The sequence below is a fragment of the Eptatretus burgeri genome, chromosome 9 (genome assembly GCF_056783735.1).
Source record: "Eptatretus burgeri isolate ZD-2024b chromosome 9, Ebu_testis_v1, whole genome shotgun sequence".
Taxonomy (NCBI): domain Eukaryota; kingdom Metazoa; phylum Chordata; class Myxini; order Myxiniformes; family Myxinidae; genus Eptatretus; species Eptatretus burgeri.
In genome coordinates, this window is record NC_140969.1 from 39,512,300 (window position 1) to 39,532,299 (window position 20,000).

Consider the following 20,000-nt stretch of genomic DNA (forward strand, 5'->3'; position numbering starts at 1 on the left):
TAAAGACCTTCAAGGATTCAATGGGCATCAGCGAAGGCACAATCATCCTCACCCAGATAATGAGTGAGTGATTCAAGATGATGAACGTCAAAGACCGTTTCTCAGCTATCCATCTGCGCGACGAATCCAGACAGCCTTGGACAGCAGACTGTACAAGTTTCACTAGGCTGGAGCAGGCCTGCCATATCTACCTGCGCATGGCAAGGAGGTGGTGGTCGTAAGCTGAAGCTAACTCAGCAAACTGCTGAAGCCTTCACTGTGTCCACACGTAATAATGTGCATGCTGCCAAATTGCTTCTGGCAGAGAAAGACTTTGACTACGTTCTTCCTGCTATATTTGCAGATGAAGCCTTGGAAAAGTTTCTCGGCCAAGCCAGGAAAAGAAGCGGTGGAAACTTCTACATTGACGTAGTTGACATTATGGCTTCAGCTAAAATTGTAAATTTGCAAACACTCATTAAGCATGACATTATGCCCGAATCTAGTTCTCGTGTGATTGATTGCGATAAGAACTGTACAACTTCCATAAATCCAGATAAGCGAAGTGAACTCATTGACGAGATTACTCCTCAAGACACTCAGGATCACTTGGGGTCTGACGATGCCCTTAAGCATAAAGTAGTTTATTTGGCCGGACACCTTGTTCATAAATATGGCGATGGCACTAGTATGGAGGAGATCATTGATGATGAAGATGGTAACGAGGTGTCATCTGAGTTTCTAGATAATTTGAATAGAGGTGGATTGAGTGTGCCGACGATGTCAACCGTCTTTTTTGTACATAATGCCTATAATTTGTATGACAAGAATAAAATGCGTTGCCGATTTCATTTTGCTGAGCTGTTATCCTTTGTCGATGCACCTTTAGCTAGTAGTAATGCTGCATGTACTACTTTAGCTAACATTATATTGAAAGCTCATGTCCTCAATCTAAGTGACAAAGAAAAAGCTTTGGGCTGCTTTAGGAGGCAAGAAAAGCTCTCCAACTAGTGATAGACATTGACATAGTTGTAATAGGCATAGTGTTGTGACATGCATATTATGTTTATGTAATACGATATATGACAATAAATATCAAATGTTTGACAGCTCTACACACATGCATCTTATTACAATCAGCCATCTCTCACCGTTTATGAGTTAGACACAAAAACGGGCAAAAAATACCAAAATTAAGCAATTTGACCTTGAAATATGACCTTTTGACCTTGAAGATGACCTCAGGTGGTATTGAAAATGACACTATTGAACTCGCCGTCCTCAAAAACCCCTATATGGGTCCCAAGATCGTGTCTCTAGCCCTTCTCGAAGTCATTTTAGCCCCGGACTCAAGTTAATCCTTCAGACTCAAGTTACAAACCCCGAGCATGGGAGGTTCCAGTCCTTCTCTATAGAGTCTATGCTCACGAGATAAAACCACATAATCCGTAAAGAACAACCATCCATTTGCCACCCAGACGATTGTTTCTGCCATTGCAAACCATTCAACCAGAAGGCACGTGATGTGATCGGTGGGAAAATTGAAACACATGGAGTAAGACGAGCACTCCCCTGATCCCCATTGATGAGGGACAACAAGCCCGGAATCCAGATAGTTAGCTCTGTTTGATGTTTAACTGATGTTGACCATGTAATCTTTTTCTGTTTGACAGAGTCACTGGGCCGAGACCTCTGGGTTGGAGGTGATGCTTTGGTGTCAGATTATGTCCAATAGAGATCGGGGGAGTGCTCGTCACACTCCGTAGGTATGTATGTATGTATGTATATATGTGCAAGGTACTCACAATGATGGCTGAAGCATGACGTCCAACCTGAGACAAAACACGCATCAACTTCATGGCAGGGGCCAATGGAAGGCCGTGTACAAGGGTCAGGTCTCGACCAGCCTTCATTTGGGCCTTCCACGTCACAGGTAAGAACTCACGCACCAGCATCTCCAAAAGTCCTGGACACTCTAACACCTGTCACACCACACCAAGCACACCACTATGAGCTATCTTCAAACTTGTTTTTGGTGGCTTGGGGAAGGGGGAAGGGGGGGGGTGATAACCTCAACCAATAATATATATATATATTATATGTAAATATATACATATTATATGTAAATACATACACACACCAGCAAATACCACCCGTCGCTTTCGCTGACGGGAATACTAAAGGGGGAGGGAGAAAAAGAGGAAAGGGGGGAGTTGAAAAAGAGGGGGGAGGGGCAGAGAGAGCAGGGAGCGAGGAGGGGTGGGGGGATCGAGGAGAGGTGGGTGATCGAGGAGGGGTGGGAGAAGGGAAGACAGTGTGAGGTGAAAGAAAGGGAAGGCAGACATGTGGTGGAGCGTTAATTGCCATCCGGACGCATCGAGAGACAAACACCGCCCGGACAAGTCTGGAGCCAAGCTAGCCGGAGACAAACACTGCATGGACACACCCGGAGACAAACCCCATCCAGGCATAACCACTATCAGGATATGTCCAGAGACAGAGAGAGAGAGGGGGAGGGGAGGGGAGAGTGAGAGAGGTGTGGAAGGAGGGTGCTGCACTGTGTTGGGAGGGGGTAAAGCAAGGATGGGACAGGGAGAGAGAGAGAGAGAAATATGTTGAACAACACACACACACACACACACACACACACACACACACACACACACACACACACACACACACACACACACACACACACACACACACACACACACACACACACACACACACACACACACACACACACACACACACTTGGCTGATATTGGGTTGTTGCCGATATCAGCCAAGCGTGTGCGAGTTGCTTTCACCAAAATCTCCAACAACCATGAGTGAGTAGCTTTCAACCCCAAAAAACCCCAAAAACGAGGAGTGGTTTTCACTGAAAAACAACATTGCATTTATACAGACGTTTCAGGGACATGTTCACAAACATCAAATCTTGATAAACAGCTGCGTGTGATGGGTGGAAAAGTAATTTGGCTGGGAAATTTAGAAAACACATTAATACGGCAAACGGCTCGGAAATCAGGTGATATTTCACAACAACTTGCTCTGGCAGACGGAGCACGAACCACTTGCTCAAAGCGACGTAACGCGAACCACTCGCTCAGGGTGACGTAGCGCGAACCACTCGCTCAGGGTGACGTAGCGCGAACCACTCGCTCAGGGTGACGTAGCACGAACCATTCGCTCAGGGTGATGTAGCACGAACCACTCGCTCAGGGTGATGTAGCACGAACCACTCGCTCAGGGTGATGTAGCACGAACCACTCGCTCAGGGTGACGTAGCACGAACCACTCGCTTAGAATGACGGAGAACAAAGCACTTGCTCAGGGTGATGGAGAACGAACCACTCGCTCCGGGTGATGGAGAACGAACCACTCCCTAAGGATGACAGAGCACGAACCACTTGCTCTGAAATGACGTGGCGGGCAAAAGCGTCCGCAATGAGTGAACGATTCGCTCAGAAGGACGTAGCGCGGTACCGCTATCGACTGTAAAGGCGTTCGGCAAGTGGCTTAAACACTCATGCAAGTACTCCAATTAAATGGTTGATAAGGAATGGTTGGTAAGGCTGTCGCTGCATATCATGGAGGATCCCTTTAACTTTAAAGCTGCTCTTCACCGAGAATGCAGCAGTTAATGAAATAAAATGAAATCGTTCAAATAATTACTTTATCCACAAAAGAGTTGTACATTAACGCAGCACAACCCTGGAGACATCGCAAAGTTCAATCGCTCGTGAAATAAACATTGTAGATAATCTGGCATCTTGCCTGCTCGTCTGTGCACGCGTCACGTGGTACATCGGTTTGGGGTCCACGCAAACGTGAGAACTTTTTTTTTTTTAAACGTGTTTTTTCCCAGATTTATTTTGATTACCTGTAGAGCACCTCGCAAAACCATCAAAAATATAGACACAGACCTGGCAGACGCTATGGAGGGCAGTCCCTCTGGGGGACAGGGCGTGAGGTCTGGCAGTGAATGCGTTAAATCATTTCGCTCAATGAGACTGGTGAATTTTGGCACGTTCCGAAATTTTTTGTTCACTCAAAATAATTCTCCCAAAATTATCGAGGCTCGTCGAGGCTCGATAATTGCCTTGTCGAGGCTCGTATGAGAGCTAACACACAACGAACAACAAGGGGGGGGCAAGAGACAGGAGATGCAGGCGAGGGACAAAACAGTGGGGAACAGAGACATTAGGAGATCTGTGGAAGGGAGAGGAATGGGGCGGGGAACACGGGGTAAAAAAGATGGACACGACAGGGACTTTGAGGAAGGAAAGCAAGGAATTTGGAGGAGGTGGGGTTGGGGTGGCTTTACGGGGGTAGAAAAGATCGTGGTTTTGGATGGGGGAAGATAAGAGGGGGCGGTGAACATCTGTTTTGAAGGCCTGGAGGGAAGAATGGGATTGAAGAGAGTGTGGGAGATTATTCCAAAGGTGGGAAGAACAGAGGAATGAAACAGTGAAGGTGAGAGGTGATTCGTGATTTTAGTAGTTCACCAGAAGGGGGTTGCTGGCGGTCATTGAGTGCCCTACGGAAATATGGGGGGAGGGGGGAGTGTGACATATCGTAGACAGAACAAGGGGGGCACGACTGGTGAGGAGAGGATGGAAGACAGAAAGACCACCGACCTGCCTGTGGTGAGAGAGTGAGGGAGAGGCCCAAAGACTCAGCCTCACCGCAGGAAATACCAATGATCCCAAATGCCTTAGGTTCCACAGCGTGAAGTCGAGAAAGGTGAGAGGCAGGAGCACCAGCCCAGAGGAGAGCGTAGTACTCCATCAGGCTGTGGAAAAAAAGCTTTGTATGTGGTCAGGAGCTCAGGTGGGCCGAGGAAGGACTTTGCACGAAGGAGGATTCCCAGTCAGCGACTGGCTTTGGAGGCTAGATTGGAAATGTGGCCTTCCCAGGAAAGATCATGGCAGATCGTGAGACCCAGAAGCTTGAATGAAAGGACTTCTTCCAAAGGATTGTTGAGAAAGTAGATGGGAGGGTTTTCCAAACTGTCCTTTTGGAGAACATAGTGAGAATGTGAGATTTGTCAGGATTGAAAGACATGTTCCACGTGTTGGACCAGTTTGTGATTTTACCCAGATCTACAGAGAGCGAAGAAGCTGCTGCTTGCCGGTCTGAGGGATGACAGATGGTATGACAGAGGGTGGTCATCAGCAAAGAGATAAAGAGGATTTTCCAGAGTCGGAGAGATCATTGATGAAAACCAGAAAAATAACAGGGGCCCAGAACACTCCCTTGAGGCACTCCAGCCTGGACAGTAAGAGGAGATGAGAGAATTTCATTTTGGGCCACACGTAGGCTGCGACAGGAGAGGAAGTCCGCGAGCCGTGAGTGGAGATGGCCTTGGATACCATCGGAAGAGAGTTTGGTGAGCAGGGCAGGGTGCTAGACCATGTCAAAAGCACGCGATATGTCGAGGGATATGGCTCTGATTTCATGTCCGGCATTGAGGACCTCCATCCATTGTTGGGAGAGCAGGAGCAGCATATCCAGGGTATAGTGACCTGGTCTGAAACCAAATTGGTGATCGGAAATCAAGCCATTGGAGAAGAGGAAGGATTTAATGTCTGAAGTGATGATGGATTCCATAACCTTGCTGATGATTGGGAGAAGGCTGATTGGTCTGTAGTTGCAGGGATCTGTTTTTGCAACTTTTTATGCAGAATGGTAATGTTTGCTGATTTCCAAGCAGATGGCAGATGACCTTGAGCAAATAAGAAGGTGAATAAAACAGAAAGAGGGTGAGCAAGAGCAGAGGAGCAGGTTTTTCGGACATGTGGGCTGATGCCGTCTGGACCGGTTGCAGAATCTGAGTCAATTCTGAGACAGCAAGCTCTCCACCTTGTCAGAATAAAAGGACACAGAGTCCAGGGACAGTTGGGTGCGACTGGGTAAGGTGGGTACAGAAAGCGACAGGTTCCGGACAGAAGATTAAGATGCAAACAACAAATTCAGGCATTCAGCCTTTTCATGTGCGGTGTCAGCAGTGCGGCCATTTAAGGTAAGGGAGGGGATTGAGGGTGAAGACTCACCAGAAACAGATTTGATTAGATGCCACCAGGATTTGGAGGAGAGAGAAAGGTTTGAGAGTTCAGACTTCAACTTAGAAAGACGTTTTTCTGGCTCTCCTGAGGGTAAACACACACTCGTTCCAAGTTTATGGAAGGTACTGAGATTACCCTCAGTTGGGTTTGCTTTCCATGAGGAAAAGGCAAGTTGTTTCAGGACAACTTGCCACAAGCTTCAGTGAACCATGGGCGGGAGGAAGGGTAGGACAACTGAAGACGAGAGGGGATAAATATGTGCATGAGAGAGAGAGAGCAAGTTTCTTTGAAAGAATTCGCAGGATGAGTTGATGTTAGAGAAAGTAGCGATGGGAGACCTGTCTATAAGTGTGATGGCTGCTTGGAGACCCTGCCAGTCAGTCAGACTCGACAGCACTGAGGTAGTTCTCTAATAACAGCCAGAGAGATGTCGACTTTGACAATCACATGGTCAGAAGAACTGATTGAAGCAGAGGAAGAAGAGCAGATATTTTCAGTGAAATTCATCAAAATCAGATACAGGAGAGATGGAGTACCATTGGTTGAGATCCAGGTTGGAAAGTTGACTGATGAGTCAGTCTCAATGAGTCGCAGAAGTTTTCCCAACTGGCATGATGACAAATGAAGTCACCACATATGAAGAAGAGAGAGTTCAGATGAGAGGATAGAAGTTGGTCCATGTTTTCGGATAGTGAGGTATAAATGGAGTCATCACTGTTTGGTGGATGGCACAGCACACATATAAACATGAGGTGGGAGTGGAGGGAAGCCGTAGCCAAAGATATTCCTGGGGGTGTGGGGGAGTGAGGGTAGTGCATGGAGAGTGAGGAATAGAGTCTGATGAAGAGAGCAACTCCTCCACCAGGACAAGGCTCAGGTCTGTCATACCGGAGGAGGGAGTAACCAGGGAGAGATACTTGGGAGTCAGTCACGTCTTGGGGGAGGAAAGTTTCTGTGAGGCAGATTATGTCTGGTTTGTCAGTGGCAACCTGGATGGAAAGATGTCAGGTTTGAGCGAAGGCCTCGGATATTTGAGGTCCACACTGTTAATGAAGAGGGAGGGGAGGAGCCTTTGGGTGCAGGGGAGGGGAGGTGGAGGGTAGGACAAGGGAGGGGGGGAGGTAAGGAGAGTTGTTGAAAGAGTGTGGAGGATTGTAGAAGAGTAAGGGGAGGGGGCTGGGGAGGAAAAAAGGCTCTGTGGTGCTGCGTTGAGGTCCAGTGGGGAGGAATCAGAGAGGGGGCAGAAGAGAGTGGGGCAGATGTTTAATGCTTTGGAAATTTCACATTGTCTTGTGTATCTCTGGAGAAGGAGGGAACATAGCCTTGCTTGCTTAAAGTAATCAGTAATCAGCTTTGTTACAAGACTCGTTATTTCTTTAAATTAATTACCAGATTTCACAACATATTTCGACACATATTTTGTCCGGACGATAACAGATACTCAAAAACAAAATAAAATTTCGATGATATACTTTAATTAGTCCGTGAGAGTAGATGGTGGAAAATCGTATCATATAATGCATGAAATCACCCCAAGCTCCTCAGGTGAAAACTGTAGTACTTACAAAAGCAATATATAAAGCGATTCGCAGCTATGATGAACAGGCATTTTATTGATAATATGACTGAGGAAAGTGAAAAAAAACTTTGGCGTTAATAAATCGTTGAGGCCTGTTCCAAGTCTCGGCGGCATGGTTGAGCAGGCCAAAAAACATGGCGGCTTCAGACCACAGCGAGGTTACCCAGGAAGCACCTTCAGACCTCAGAGAGTGAGGTGGCCGAGGATCACCTGATGAAGGATATAATTAAATAAGGCCATTAATTATCTTCAAAAGGGGTGTTTTTATTAACCCAAACACCAAATTTCAGTCTTGCACTTCTTTGGAGTTTTCTAAGTATGCAGGCAAAGTTTTAGGCTGCTAGGTTTTATGGTTTTGGAGTTGTGGAGGAGACACACTGGCATTTATTTATACATATATATATATACATATTATATAAAATATATATATATATGTATATATATATATATGTATATATATATATAAATATAAATATATATATATATATATATATATATATATATATATATATATATATATATATATATATATTGTTATGGCCACAGGGACCGAGTGTACTATGAGGAGGTTTAATCCCTGTTTTTCCTCGGAAGAGCTGGACCTGGGGCCACCGCTCACGATTAACTTTGTGGTGCAGTGGATTGCTTTAGAACCACGAATGCCAATCAGTTAACCACGAGTTCCAGTGTCCACCGTGTAATTATGCCATTGAATTGGAGGTCACGTGGTTTCCTGAACAGGGAGCACGCCCTCGGCAAAGCAGCAATCGTATCTTGATTAGATCTTAATTAGGGCGGCCGAGCATTTTAACTGCTGGTGCGTGTTGACTATTATTGATAAATTTGTGTGGTAATTACCTCCCAGTCTATCTAGGTTTGGACAATGCTGGATCAATGGAAGGAAAGGACAAGCACGGACAGGTTAGAACGGACAAGTTGGAACATCAACAAAGCAATTTATTAATAAGAAAATAAATAAATAAAAACAACTTATTATTTTTGTGAGGTAAAAAGAAGTTAATTCAAATCAATCAAAATAATTGCAAGCAAATAAATAATTAATCAGGCACTGATCGAAAAAGAGACAAAGAGCAGATGCTTATCTGGGATTGACTTACTAAACAATTAAACACAGACAAGGGTACCCAGCAGATCATTCGGGGGGGGGGGGTGGAAGAGAAATCGTCTCGCTCACCAAATAGAAGTCGTACGTCAAATAAAAATGTCCTGAAATGTTTGAGCATGCCTTGTCCGTTGCCAGCGCCCTGCCTTGCCGTGCACCCACTCGCGAACAGGCTTGAACGCCAATCGACGTCACCCCCAAGAATCAGGCATGCCAAGAGCAGGTCTCGAGCAGGAGTATTAACGGTCTGAGCGTCACCCACCACCAGGAGCCACCAGGAGCCACAACCGACGAACAGCTGTTTGGAGCTGTGAGGCACTGTGTAGTGCTGAGGCGCTGTGAGACGCTGAGGCGCTGTGAGACGCTGAGGCGCTGTGAGATGCTGAGGCGCTGTGAGATGCTGAGGCTGTCACCAGCTCACTGGCGCCGACTGATTGGAAAATCCGTCTGACTGACACCGACTCTGACTGGTAGAGTCGTCTGACTGACTGGACTCCGACTGACTGGTAAGCCGTCTGACACCGAGTTACTGACACCAACTGACTCACAAACTGACTCATTGTCGACTGACCCACCAAGAACGGACCCTCTCGTCCTCTTTTTTTTATAGGCGGCCCATCTGGGCGGGCGCAGACTCCAGCCAAATCCACCCTGCCCCATTTGTGAATCGTTGCTGCGACAACCCGCACGTCCCGCGATTATTCCTGGCTTACGATGCCATGTTTGTGGTGCTGGACGAATGGCAAAAAGCAGCCATCTGTCAGAATTACCAAGCGAAAACGTGAAGCGCTCATAAAACGTCAACAATTATCACCTCAATGTTCAGCCCGATATGAAAAAGAGCCAGTTAGCATCCATAGAGCTGCTGAACAGGGGTGTCAAACGTCGATGGAAAAAGGCGGGTGACGGTGTCCGTTGGGTTAACGCTATCTCACGTGCATGAATGTGTCTGTCGTAAAGAGAAAAAGGAACTTTCCAAAAGAGAAGGAATCTATTCTTTACCCTTCTCAACGCATCACATTCAGAATCCCACCAGACATGGGGATAGGTCTTATCCTGGACATGCATTTGGGGAAATAACTATCTGAGGATGTGGATGTTTGTATGCATTGGTCGGATCAGATTCTGAAATCCGTAACTATATATTGTTGCGGATTCGCGCCCGCCGGCGTGCGAACGGCCACGTAACTCGAATCGCGGCACGTCGCCCACCGGACGGACAATCCCGTCGTGACCCTCTCGGACTAACGCCGGGAACTAGTCACGGGTGGGCCTTTCGGCCTCACCACGATCGTGCCAATCGGCCCCCGCGTGGGATAGGGTTGCTCGCCAAATTCGACCTACCTAAGTACCCACACGGAGGGTAGACCGGGCGATCGCACCTCACCGCAGGTCGACTTCGGACACGGGCCACTTTAAGCGACCCGTTCCGTACTATCGGGATAATCGAGCGGTGTTATCGTCGGCCTCGACGGTTCGATTAATTATCGGGCGTTTTAGCCCACGACCAACCCTTTACGTGAAGTAAGATGGAGATTCAATAAAGGAAAAGACGAAGCGAAACGGGAAAACAGTTCAACATAAAGCACATTTATTTCGCGATGAACGGAAAGCACACATATACAATTACACCAAAAGCAAATGTAAAAGAAGAAGAAACACACAATAATGCACAAAAAGCAAATGTAAAAGCAAAAGACAATGCAGAGCTAACCGACTACCGAGCACACGGCAACACTTATACAGTTTTACTTCACAAACGGCGCCGACAACACATATACTCAAAGCAAAAGAAAAAGGGACCACCCTCCGCGATGAGGGGGCAGACGGCCTGGGGCCGAGACCACGTCGAGCCTACCCGTCTGGTGATGAGCCGCAAAATGGCGCTGGCGCCCCGACTCCGCGGGCCTCGCTGGGACTGCCTGGTATGGGGTGGGAACGGGGCCCCCTTCTCGCACTATCTCAGCGCGGGGGGAAACAGGAGGGGGTTGTTGATGCTCGGGGGAAGGAGGATATCTCCCTGTCTCGGGTCCCGCGACGAGCGTCTCTACCACGACCTCGGTCGCGTTGCCGGCCTCTCCCCTCCGCAGCTCCCCGACTCTGACACGAGCGCCCCCTCGACCGCCTTCGCCGCCGCCACCTCTCCAACTCTCCACAGCTCCGTCCAACTGCCTTCTCCGACTTCTCTCTTGACTGGCTCTTCCCAACTCCGAACTGCCTTGACTGACTACTATTGCTTCTTCTTCCCAACTCAACTCCGAACTGCGAACTGCCCCGACTGACTACTATTGCTTCTTCTTCCCAACTCAACTCCGAACTGCGAACTGCCCCGACTGACTACTACTGCTTCTTCCCAACTCCACTGACTGCGAACTGCCCCGTTTGGCGAGCGAACGCAGCCCTTTATAGCCCCCGGGGCCTCGCTCCTTCGCCTTCGACCCTTTACCTTCGACCCTTCACCTCTGGCTGGCTCCCCATTGGACCGAGGAAAAGTGGGCGTGAATGCTTTTTGATCCATGAATTTGCATATAGCGATATTACTCCAACGCACCTGGAGGCGGGGCCAAATCCCCCCACGCTCGCCGATAGGACGGAACAGAAGTGGGCGTGAGTCGTTTTTGATCCGTTTTCTTCGGAAAGGCTGTGATGTTTCTGCACACGCTGCTCGGTGCGCGCCCTGCACGAGTCCAGTATCGGTGCCCACAAGCGGCGCGGAAATGGCGGTGATGCGATGGTTGCGAGATGTGACGGTAAAGGTCGTGGCTGTTGGCGTTGTTGTTGTTGTGAAGCGGCGTTGCGGCTGGTGGTTGTTGTGTGATGGCTGTTGAGACGTGGTTGGTGGTGGTAGTAATGGCGGCTGGTCCAAAATAAAGATAGTAAAAGAAAAACGGCTATCTAAAAGGGTCGCAGCCCGCATAAATGACATTTATTCCCTCTAAACAACGGGTTTGGGCCTAACTACACATATACTTAGAGATATCTCACCTAAGGGACCTGAATGGTGGTTTGTGAATTTCGTCAACCACAACAATATATATATAAATATATATATATATATATATATAAATATATATTTAAATATATATATATATATATATATATATATATATATATAAATAAATATATATATATATATATATAAATATATAAATAAATATATATATATATATATATATATATATAAATAAATATATATATATATATATATATATATATATATATATATATATATATATATATATATATATATATATATATATATATATATATATATATATATATATATATATATATATATATATATATATATATATATATATATATATACATACATACACACAGTGGGGAGAACAAGTATTTGATACACTGCCGATTTTGCAGGTTTTCCCACTTACAAAGCACGTAGAGGTCTGTAATTTTTATCATAGGTACACTTCAACTGTGAAAGACGGAATCTAAAACAAAAATCCTGAAAATAACATTGTATGATTTTTAAATAATTAATATGCATTTTATTGCATGAAATAAGTATTTGATACATCAGAAAAATAGAACTTAATATTTGGTACAGAAACCTTTGTTTGCAATTACAGAGATCAGACATTTCCTGTAGTTCTTAACCAGGTTTGCACAGACTGCAGCAGGGATTTTGGCCCACTCCTGCTTACAGATCTTCTCCAGATCATTCAGGTTTCGGGGCTGTCGCTGGGCAACACAGACTTTCAGCTCCCTCCAAAGATTTTCTATTGGGTTCAGGTTTGGAGACTGGCAAGGCCACTCCAGGACCTTGAGATGCTTCTTACGGAGCCACTCCTTAGTTGCCCTGACTGTGTGTTTCGGGTCATTGTCATGCTGGAAGACCCAGCCACACCCCATCTTCAATGCTCTTGTTGAGGGAAGGAGGTTGTTGGCTAAGATTTCGCGATACATGGCCCCATCCATCCTCCCCTCAATACGGTGCAGTCGTCCTGTCCCCTTTGCAGAAAAGCATCCCCAAAGAATGATGTTTCCACCTCCATGCTTCACGGTTGGGATGGTGTTCTTGGGGTTGTACTCATCCTTCTTCTTCCTCCAAACACGGCGAGTGGAGTTTAAACCAAAAAGCTCTGTTTTGGTCTTATCAGACCACATGACCTTCTCCCATTCCTCCTCTGGATCATCCAGATGGTCACTGGCAAACTTCAGACGGGCTTGGACATGCGCTGGCTTGAGCAGAGGGACCTTGCGTGCGCTGCAGGATTTTAATCCATGACGGCGTAGTGTGTTACTTATGGTTTTTTTGATACTGTGGTCCCAGCTCTCTTCAGGTCATTGACCAGGTCCTGCCGTGTAGTCCTGGGCTGATCCCTCACCTTTCTCATGATCATTGAGGCTCCACGAGGTGAGATCTTGCATGGAGCCCCAGACCGAGGGAGATTGACTGTTATCTTGAACTTCTTCCATTTTCTAATAATTGCGCCAACAGTTGTTGCCTTCTCACCAAGCTGCTTGCCTATATTGTCCTGTAGCCCATCCCAGCCTTGTGCAAGTCCACAATTTTGTCCCTGATGTCCTTAGACAGCTCTCTGGTCTTGCCCATTGTGGAGAGGTTGGAGTCTGATTGAATGAATGTGGACAGCTGTCTTTTATGCAGATAACGATTTCAAACAGGTGCAGTTAATGCAGGTAATTAGTGGAGAATGGGAGGACTTCTTAAAGACAAAACTAACAGGTCTGTGAGAGCCGGAATTCTTACTGGTTGGTCGGTGATCAAATACAAATTTCATGCAATAAAATGCAAATTAATTATTTAAAAATCATACAATGTGATTTGCAGGATTTTTGTTTTAGATTCCGTCTTTCACAGTTGAAGTGTACCTATGATAAAAATTACAGACCTCTACGTGCTTTGTAAGTGGGAAAACCTGCAAAATCGGCAGTGCATCAAATACTTGTTCTCCCCACTGTATATATATATATATATATATATATATATATATATATATATATATATATATATATATATATATATATATATATATATATATATATATATATATATATATATATATATATATATATACATATATATATATATATATGTAAAATACTTCCATATATTGTGGTGATATGATGTCAGGCTTTCAACTGGCTATGAAATGAACAACGGTGCATCGCCACTGCTACTGAGTATGGCGGTGCCACTGATGCGATGCCCCTATTACCAGTTCACTCGGACTCATTTCGCCAACCTCGGAAGGATGACAGGCTGAGTCAACCCCACCTGGTGTTAATTCGGCGGGAAACGGGGCTTGAGTTCAGGACCCTAAGATCCCAAGCCAGCCACTTTAACCACTAAGCCAATAATCCAACTTATTTAACTTAACGTTCGCTCAAAACGTATTTAAATTCATAAACGTGAAGATCCAGATAATTATAAGAAACACAAAACAACATATAACAAACAGAAATGCCGATCACAAACTATTATATTGTGTAGTTTCACAATGAGGCACAAACACAAGGAGACAGACACACACAGACATCTGTCCTGTCCTGTGATTTCTCTGTCAGATTCGGTCATGCAACTCCCGAATGGGGGGGAAAAAGCCAGAGTTCAAGGAGTTAATCTACTAAGGGTCTTCTGGTCGACATGGGTGGACTGTAAAACCTCCACGGCGACTGAACCACCTCTTGCAGGTTGGGAAATGTGAAGCTCCACACTGCTCCAAAACTGGTTTCTACCTTTCTGCAAACTTAAGGGCACTTTCTCTGTGGAAGGTATGCTCGCACTCAGGACATTACATTTGGTATGCTGTTCGCTCTCATAGTTGTTCTTTGTACAAGCATGTCTAAGTATCTCGCCATCCTGCCCTTGATGTTGTTGCCTTATCATACAATGTTTCTTCTGGGATCTACATTTCCTTCAAATCCATACTGATCGCATCCTCATATCGTCTGCATGGACCGCCCCCTGTGGGCAGGGGTTCAGGTTGTGAGCTAAACAGGCTGATCTTGGGAGTTCACTCGTCATGCATTTGGGCCAGATGACTAAGCCCCTCTAGTCAAAGTTTGGGGATATTCTCTGTCACCATTTCACTATCCGTCCGTCCTCCTCCTCCTCCTTCCCCCCCCCCACCCCAACACCCCACTGCTACGTAACACTGAGATGTGATGTGCTTGGCCCACTGTTGTTGATTTGAGATGCCTAGGATGGTGTGAATGCAACTATGATGGAAGGAGCCAAGTCCCTTCAAATCCTTCCTGAGAGGACACGAACATACACATGCTGAAGAACATTGGCAAGCAGCAGCAAAATAAGCTCAGCTAGCAGGACTTCGACATAGCAGAGGTAAGTTTAGTCTGCTGATGGAAGGTGGGGGGGTTGGAGTCTCAACTCCTTGGGAATCTTTAAATGATTGCAAATCCCTTCCCCTGGAAATTAAAGGCTTGAGAGTGCACCACCAAACATTGTTGTTAGTTGGATGTAATTATCACTGGTGAGAGAAAGCAAGAGCAAAAGAGAGACATAAACACTGAGAGATTAGAAGAATTCCTTCAGCTTATACTACACTTTCATACAACACTGTGAGAGAGAGAAAAAGCCAAACAACCATTTTCTCTCCTGACGTACTTAAAGCTCAACCTATGACCAATAAATCACATTGAAAACACTGAGATTCAACAAGCACTTGCAAAATTCACCAAATACAAATTTAAAATTGATCTCACGAATAAAAAACTCAATTTGGCCAAAACCTGGTTGAATGTTTTAATTAGCGTTAAACCATCACGTAAAGCTAATTTCCCATGTTTAATCAGTATCTCAAATTGGTATTCCCATATCCAATTGGTATTATCGGGGCTCGTCATTGGTATGCATGAGCCGCACAAGCAGATCCCTTAATTGGCCTTGAGTCGGCAACCCATCTGTCAATGGATTCAGAACCCCAAGGCTAATTCCACTATGTTCTATCGACTGGAAAGAAAAAAAAAAGAAGACTGCATTTTTGGTAAATGATTGTTATATTTTAAATAGAATTGTAATTCCATTCCTGGCTTAAATAAATTAGTTGTGGCTCAAAAAAAAACTGGTTTTGATAATCATAGATTAAATTGACTGACCATCATCAATCATCAGCTGGCCTCAAGTTCAACACCGGTGTTTTGATCCTTTAAGCCCAGAACAGCTCTGAATAGCAAGTCCACAACCTCAGTTGTGCTCAAAGGTCACTCAATCTGCCAATACGGTGCAAGTTTATAACTCCTATATTTCTGATGGTCAGAGCTGTGCCTCGATATTTAGAGGTTATCTTACATGACCAGAGATACATTGTAAAAGCAGAAAGAATGTTATTTATGACTAATTAAATTGACACCAAATTAATTAACCAAGTCTCACATACAAACCCAACTTGTTCCATGCAGACTCCACAGAGTGGCCTGAAAGGCACGTTACCCCTCCCCAGGAAAGTATTCATTCTTAAACTATTTTAATAGAGAAGAAACACCTTTGAAGATTTCTCCCTCGTTAAAAAAAAAGATTAGCAATGTGACAGGATCAACACATAAATGTAAACTATGTTTTGTAACACACGTCCTTTAATATCGGGGGTCTGGGACTGGCCATTGCAGATGTTAAAAATTGTTATCCTCAAACAAATTCCTAACAGACACAGCAGAAATGGTTGAGTTTGAATCTCCCACCACCACCACTAGAAATGGTTGAGTGTGTTTTAAGCGATATATCAATTTTACCACCGTGAGGAAAGGCTACCTGGGAGGCAGCTTGAGTTGAATGGCGAGCCACACGTGTGAGCACTTGGAGGAATGCCAGCACTACAGCAGGGTCCGGTCGCAGCACCTCCAAGATGTAACGGATACGCTGCAGCAGTTGTGTTCGGAGCAATCCCTGTTGGGAATCCATTGCACAGAAATCCTTCATGATAACATATGAGCAAACAGAGTCAATTTAGTACATGCAACATGAATGACCAGAAAGAAATACTCCACATTCAAACATAATCACAAACAGCTTGTGCCGCTTGATGATTACTTGCAGGGGGCATCTGTTTGAATAGGGTCTCAAAGGAAGCAAGGGTGATGGTGCTGCTTGGGAAAAAACAACTATTTATTGGCTAATGATGTAGCGGAAAAATACTGGTGTTGAAGAGACCATTTATACCAGTGTTTCTCAACCTTTTTTGGCCCACGCCACACCTTGATTTTCAAAAAAATTGTACGCCCCACCATGATTGGAAACACTACAGTATATACTACATATAAGGAATTCCCCCTTGACGAAAAGCGAGTCACAGTGACGTAACAGCGTTGAATTGATCAAGGGCACACCTTACCGGCGGATTGGCTAACAAGGGCACGGTGAAGCAGTTGTTAGTTATGACGCTATGAGGCATCAGTCGCAGCTTCAAACTTTTGAAAATTTGAAAGTGCAAAACTATGAAAGCGATCATATTATATATTGATTCATTAATTCTGAATCCTCATGCCCCACCAAAATATTGCCAAGCCCCACCTTGAGAAACACTGATTTATATAATAAGAGATCATAGTTTTTGATAACATGACCAAGCACTTGATATAAATTGTAAGACTTAGTCCTAGAAATAACAGAAACATGTTTTTGTTCCAAATTTGTATGCAACTTCCAGGAGTTCCATAAACAGTAACCAGTCTTAGCATCTGGCTTTGAAGCTCATAATGTTGGGCACAAGTGGTCCGCAAGACTGGACACCAACTTTACAGAGTCTGTTTCTCACAATCTGGATGGTGACTCATACTATTGTGGCATTCTGCAGGGTACGTTGCAGGGGTGCACCTGACGCAAACTTGTTCCATCAGGTAATGATCACCACTTAGATATCGGATAGATGAGCTTGCCTCACTTACACCAAGTCTTCTTGATGGGGCACCACATTGCTGAAATTATGCCCAAGCCCTTTCAATGACAATCACTGCTTGTAAGAGTCATACCCACCTGCCAACAGATAGCTTACTCAAACATGCTGATCACATGACTTAACTCCTGTTCATTTAAATGATAGTTTTGAAGAAACACCAAATGATAAATGACAAATGTTCATAACAGTATAAGAATATGTGGATGATGAGATTTTGATCGGAAAATGTTCGGATACAAAAACTGAATCATGCAAGAATCACTCATTGCCTGTGAGGTGCAAGGTGCACGTGCAATCACAAGCAAATTTTTCTTTCTGCTAATCATGGTGAGAAACCTCTCCCAATGAAACTATATTTATTTCTTAACAAACGCTGCTAAGCAGGGCATTTGTACACTGCATGAATAATATACACCAGGACTCCAACATTCGTGGGGGATATGTTCCGGGAATACCCCGCGAATGTTGAAACCGCAAATGTGGGGGCATTGTTTGAATGGGAAATGGGGGGATAGGTTCCGTGGATTTCCCGACCTGCGAAAAAATCCACAAATGTCAGGGTAAATTTCGCGAATCCACGAGTGTTGGGGAAAAATCCTTGAGTGTTTTTTCATTGTTACAATGGAGACAAGGGGGTAACATTATTGGTTCGTGGCAGTTCCTGGTTCATGAAAAGGACCGCAAATGGTGACACCACTAAATTCAGAGAATTGGTACAATGGGGACAAGGGGGATAACGTAATCGGTTTGTGGCAGTTCCTGGTTCAAAGGGGAAAGCTTTTAAAGTTTAAAATGTTTTTGACCACAAATGCAAGATTACAGTTTCATTAAAGATGCTTTCAAAAAAACAACAACACCAGGTACCGTTTCCAATTTATTGAAGAATGCATTTTAAAGTCTCTTAATCATACCGTACCACAACACAAAACAAAAAAAAACATCACGATCATCATGTACCGTTTCAATTATTCATGAAACACACAGCACATGTAGCTTTGCAAAAATGATGCACATGATGATGATGAAGATGAGGTGCACAGGGTATATGTAATAAGTCTTGAAAGTTGATATTACCCCTTGGTCGAGCGGCTGGATGAGGGAGGTGGTGTTCTGCGGCAGGAACATGACCTTAATATTCGGATGAGTGCCGTTCAGGTCCGTGGGGTGGCCAGGAGCATTGTCAAGCAGGAGTAGCTTGAACGAAAGGTTATTTCCTGCAAGGGACCTCTCGACCTGAGGAATGAAACAGTTATGGAACCAGTCCATAGAAAGTTCATTCGTCACCCACGCCTTCCTGTTCGCCCTATAGTACATGGGCAGCGCCTGCTTGTTTTTGTTATTCAGCGCACGCAGGTTCAGGGAACGGTAGAGCATCATGGGCTTTACCATGAAGTCCCCTTTGGCATTTGGCAGAGGAGAAGGGATACCTGGTCCTTTGCGGCCTTGAAGCTGACTGCTTTGCTCTCGTGCTGTGAGATGAACATTCTGGTTGGCATTGTTTTCCAAAACAAGCCGGTCTCATCAGCGTTAAAGACCTGCTCCCGAAGGTACCCCTTCTCCTCGATGAGGCTCACGAGTTCTGCAGGGAATGTGTTGGCCAAGTCGTGGTCCACGGAGGCATGCTCCCCTACAAGCTTGACATTGTACAAATTATAATGTGCCTGGAAGCGGTGGAACCACCTCCTGCTCGCTGTAAATGGGCTGCAGGTGCTACTTGTACCCACCACACTCGTGATTGCACCTTCTGCGCCAGAGAGATGATCATGCAGGAGCTTCGCCTTCTCCTGCATCAGTGGTCCGCTTCGAGGCATACTCTGAGTGTTATCCTCGATCCCTGGGAGCCATCTTGCGAAACCATGTTTATCCCACAAAGCTACAAATACACGTACAGGAAGCAGGTCTGTTCGCGACTCATGGAAGATACGTTATTTGTGTACGTACAGTATTGTACTGCACTGTGGTTGTTTAGCCGAAAATGCAGGAGAATATATATATATATATACATATACATATATATATATATATACATATACATATATATATATATATATATATATATATACATATACATATATATATATACATATACATATATATATATACATATACATATACATATACTTACATATATATATACATATACATACATATATATATATATACACATATATATATATATATACACATATATATATATATACATACATATATATATATATATATATATATATATACATACATATATATATATATATATATATATATATATATATATATATATACATATATATATATATATATATATATACATACATATATATATATATATATATATATATATACATACA

At 44.4% G+C, this 20,000-nt stretch overlaps 1 protein-coding gene across 1 annotated transcript in view; it reads right to left on the reverse strand.

Annotated features, from left to right (window-relative positions):
• The window catches only part of RPAP1 (RNA polymerase II associated protein 1), a 160,440-nt gene that overhangs the window by 40,774 nt on the left and 99,666 nt on the right, over positions 1-20,000 (reverse strand). The window contains exons 13-14 of the mRNA XM_085894861.1: positions 16,509-16,643; positions 1,785-1,961 (exon numbers count right to left, since the gene is read on the reverse strand). Of these exons, the coding sequence (XP_085750987.1) occupies positions 1,785-1,961; positions 16,509-16,643 (312 nt within the window). The remainder of the gene's footprint in view (positions 1-1,784; positions 1,962-16,508; positions 16,644-20,000) is intronic.